The sequence below is a fragment of the Cariama cristata genome, unplaced genomic scaffold (assembly GCF_000690535.1).
Source record: "Cariama cristata isolate BGI_N322 unplaced genomic scaffold, ASM69053v1 scaffold8198, whole genome shotgun sequence".
Classification (NCBI taxonomy): domain Eukaryota; kingdom Metazoa; phylum Chordata; class Aves; order Cariamiformes; family Cariamidae; genus Cariama; species Cariama cristata.
Genome location: NW_009630671.1, coordinates 21,660 through 26,328, shown reverse-complemented (window position 1 = coordinate 26,328; position 4,669 = coordinate 21,660). Strand labels below are relative to the sequence as shown.

Here is a 4,669-nt window from a genome sequence, read left to right as displayed (position 1 = left end):
GGAGAGGAGAGGAGAGGAGAGGAGAGGAGAGGAGAGGAGAGGAGAGGAGAGGAGAGAGGAGAGGTTGTGGGAAGAGTTGCACTTCCTAATGACAAGCATATATCATCTATGTGATCTTTCTTCCTTATTTGTCTGCAGTCTTTCTGGGCAGGGGATGGAAGAGCTGGGATTAAAAAAATAGGTTCCTTATGTTACCAGAGTCTCCTTGGCAAGGCTGCCATGGAGGTAGAGAGCTGGCAAGGTAGGATTGGACAAGATACATGCAAGCAACCCACGGCTGAGCCCTGTCCCTCTCTGTACAGGCAGAACTCAGAACCCCCTGGAAACATGACCTGAGTCCTTCTGAATTTTTTTTGCCAGATGATAAAGTCCTCAGGCCATCAGTTGTCTCTGACTGCAAAAGAAAGTTAATAACCGTGTTGATCTCAACCCCGTCAGGATATCTGCATGTTACAATGATTCACCTGCACACCAGTATTTTGCTCAGAGATGAACACTTGTACAATTTATGTTATTTTCTCCGAGTTTCTGAAGGACAAGACTGAGGAATAGTTCTCAGAAAATCAGGAATAAAAGGTTACTAGTTATTCAAATGCAAGATAAAGATAAATTGCATATTTCAGCAAAAACAAAGTGAAATATCAGATTCCAGGAGATGACAGGACTGGTAGTGCCAGTCTGCTCCTCAAGCCAAATGGACTAGATAAATTAAAGGCAATTTGGTTGTGAATTTCGCATTACGCTTTATTTCCATTCGATACATCTGCTCGTAGTGCTTGGAAATGGGCAGAGATACATCTGTTTTGCACAGAGCCAGTCTGTGACTGTTTCTTTACTTCCTAACTGAGTTAATTTCCAAACATAATTTCTAAAATAAAGCACAAACACTGTTAAGAATCAGATCATCTGCACCAACTTAGTTTGACCAGGTGGGTACCGCTGCCTTCCTGAGATCCTGGGCAGGCCACGTATGTCTCTGCTTTTGGCAGCAATTTTAGCTAATGTGTTAAAGCCAGCCATAGAAAAGCACAGGCAACTGCAAAAGATTTCAAAGGGTAAACCAAACATTTGAATTTACTACATAGACTTTATGAAGAAAGCTTTTATGTTTTAGTTTCTTTATTTTTATATGCTAAAGCAGTTAAATAAAATAGAAATAATGAGAAAATGAAAGAAAAGGCAACCAAAAATTTAGATACGTACAGTTAAGGAGCTTGTTCCAAGAAGCAGAAAGGAATATTTAAATAGATGAAGCAGGAAAAAAGCTCTCCACTTTTTGGAAGAAATACGATATGTATACATATCTATGTTTAACATTTAAGCATGTTCGCTGTTTTCACATGTTATATTTCTAAAGATCTGTGAGGCTACTGAGGTGTGGAAGGGAAGTGAAGGAAAAGGAACTGCTTGTAATTTGAAATCACCAGTAGAAGAGAAACAAGTGTGATTGGCAAAGTGCAACAATCAATTATCCCAAAAAGTTGGATTCTGAATGATGAGAGTGAGACCAGAGGGTGCATCTGAGGAAGAGAGCAGTTGCAAGCATGAGGAATAATATCACAGGGAGAGCATAATAAAGTGTGTGATGGCAATGAGAGCTTGTGCAAACACAAACATACAACAGTGGTTTAGAGGAATCTCCACCACACAAAACCAAGACTTTGTTGTTTCACATATCTCTGCCTATGACCCAGTGGCAGAAAAGAGAACTCTCAAAGTCAGTCTATAAGATTTGATTAATCTCAAAGGATGACAGCAACAGACTAGCAAAGAATGGCACATTTAAATCAACTAAAGTCTATCTTCTTAAAAGAAAGTGCTGTTACATGCTGAGGTTGGGAGGGGATGGTACACAGTTTATGCTTAATCTGATTTCTCACCTCTTGGGGGACTTTTCCTTCAAGACTCTAGCATAAATTGTCCATGATGTTCAGTGTGTGTCATTCCTTGGTGTCCTGGGCGGAGGAAGGGGACCAAAGGGAGTACTCTGATGGACTCTATTTGTACCAGCTATTTCAGTGCAGATCAGACATCTAACATGAATAGGCACCTATAAAGAGCAATGCAGAGGGCAATGTGGTACTGTTATTGTTAGAGACAATAAAGGGGATAACGTTTTAACAAGGAGTATCCTTCCTACTTCAGTAATTTTTCCAATCCAATGAGTCCCCTAGAAATGTGCCCCTTATGGACATAGACCCTTTATGCCATATCTGCATGAATCAGTATATTTTTCCTTCGCAGATTTGCCTTATGAGCAAGCCAGGAGATCAGCATGGACGAGTCACACCCACCCCAGTCCTCAGTCAAAAGGTAAAAGCGTCTGCGTACGTCTAGCCTGTGGGCCTAATGGTTCAACCTGGGTAGACTCTGAAGTGAAATGATAGGAGCTACCGTAGGATTCAGCTCTGGAGGATTTTGACCTGTACCTTGGCTGGAAAGCCCCTTAGCTGTGTATAAGCAATACTACGTGGAGTCACTGGGGCAGCCACGTCCTTTCTTGAACTCAGGCTTCATCAAGTCCGTGACCATATAGTCTTATAGAGCTAAATCCTACTGTGACCATCATTGAGTGATAAGCAGCAGGAGTCCCAGGCCTGTGATCTATCACAACTTCCAGACTGGAAAAATAACTACGTGCGTCTTTCCATTTTCAGCTACGCAGCCATCATCCTCAACAGTTCCCAAAACAGAAGACCAGCGTCCTCAGTTAGGTGGGTGTCATTTTGTTTGAATTATGCCTGGGTGTGACGGGGTTTGTTGAACATGATGAGAAGGACAGCCGTCTCCTACCAACCAGAAGCAAATTGCAACATCTGATTCAGACCACTAATGAGATCTCCAGCTGGTGACCACTAAATCCTCAGACCTGTATGAGTTGGCTCTACAACTGAATCTGAGATGAAGGCTCCCATGGCCATTGAAAATTGCTTTTAGTAATGTTTAATAGCAGTGACAAACTCGCAGAGTGAAAAAGCTGTTAAACAGAATGCATATGTACAGTTTAGGTACAAAGGTGGAAGATAAGGAAGTCAAAAGACCGTATACTCCACAGTGGTTGAAATGCTAGCAGTTGGAAAATGTGCATGGGCAAAGAAATGAAAATGGATTACAGCATACCAAAACCTATTTGAATCTGGCTCCTGAAATTAAATGGGAAGGATTCTCAGTCTGTTGGGAAACTGAGGAGAAAGTAGAAGTTTATGAGCTTTTAGCGTAGTGGGTTTGCAAAATAGGCACATTTCTGTTTTTAAAGCAGCTAGTCCATGGGCTAGGACCTAATCCCTTATTGTCCCACTGTGTTTTGGACAGGTAGCTAGAAAGCACTACAGAGATTCTGAGTCAGTTATTTCTTTTGTTAACAGCAAAAGGGCAAAAGTAGGAAATAAAAGAGATGTGGAGGATATTCTTAGCTCATAAGACTCTGAGCCTGTTTTTATCACATGGATTTCCAATCATTATTCTGTTTTTTGTTATAGCTAAATAAGCCTGTGTGCATGACTACATCTCATTAACTCATGTGCATGCTGCCTGGGAAGTATTATACTGCTTTTTACCCAAATAGCGTTTTATCTAATCTGACCTTCCAACCATGACAATCTTTCAAGAAATATACTGATGATTTATGGAAGTCCTTAGGACCATTTAACGACTGTGTGTGAGCTGCACAGATTATTTAAATGTATAAGGAAAGTAACCTGATTATCTTTTTGGCTGTAAAACTGGCGACCATTTGAGAGCAACCGTCGGGAGACGAGGCAGCCCAGTGACAGGGTCATTCAGCGAGGGGCTCTGGGCTGTGCTTGCAGCCCATCACTTTGGCTTTTGTACTTCTGTCGCAGCCTTCCCACTTGCCTGTTGTACTTCCATTCAGGCCAAAATAAGTTTTCATTTCCAGAAGGAATCCCTTGAGGAAAACATTGAGATGCTACGGGCATTGTGTGGCTGACACAGGCTCTTCTGAAAACCCTGTGCAAGGTGAATACAGGGGATCCCTCACTGGACTCCAGTGACAAAGAAGAATTGAGCCAGCCACAGTGCCTGGGTTCAGCCAGGCACTCTCAGCCCTCTCTGGAGGCTTTTCTGGAACAAAAAGAGTTAGCAGTGATGTGGGGAGAACCAATGTGGCCTCACAAGAAGAGGACTCTCACCCCGTTACCTGTCTGTGCCTACAGGCTCTGGCACGCTGCAAGGGTTGACGGTACCACCAGGTGTCTGCGTGTATGTGTACTTTATTTAAGTAGGAATCGGAATACTTCTGAGCCAAATCTACAGTGTTTCTGAATATATACTTGTGCACACTAATACAATACAAAAGGCAAATGTGTATCCTTGCAATTTTTCACTTGCATACCCAATTTCAAGGGAAAACATGCAAATATTGCGATGTAGAGAAAGGAACCGCTTTCCCCCCATGTTGGACCTGCTGTTCGTCAGGTGGTATACACTGCCCCTTACAAGTGTAACAAATACCACCTAAAATATTTGACATCGTTGTTATGTGATTTTAAATCTTTCTTTCACAATTTTGTAGATCCATATCAGATTCTTGGACCGACCAGCAGCCGACTTGCAAATCCAGGTGAGAAGGGATTTTGCTGATTTAGGAGGATTTCTCTTCACTGCTAACTGTCCCCACTTCAGCTTTAAGGCCAGACCTGGAAGGTGA

The 4,669-nt window shown here is 42.2% G+C and overlaps 1 protein-coding gene across 3 annotated transcripts in view; it reads left to right on the top strand.

Annotated features, from left to right (window-relative positions):
* Positions 1 to 4,669, top strand: part of ERG (v-ets avian erythroblastosis virus E26 oncogene homolog) — a 63,921-nt gene that overhangs the window by 55,040 nt on the left and 4,212 nt on the right. For all 3 annotated transcript variants that reach the window (XM_009705644.1, XM_009705645.1, XM_009705646.1), the window contains 3 exons: positions 2,245 to 2,313; positions 2,658 to 2,714; positions 4,535 to 4,582. In XM_009705644.1, the coding sequence (XP_009703946.1) occupies positions 2,245 to 2,313; positions 2,658 to 2,714; positions 4,535 to 4,582 (174 nt within the window). The remainder of the gene's footprint in view (positions 1 to 2,244; positions 2,314 to 2,657; positions 2,715 to 4,534; positions 4,583 to 4,669) is intronic.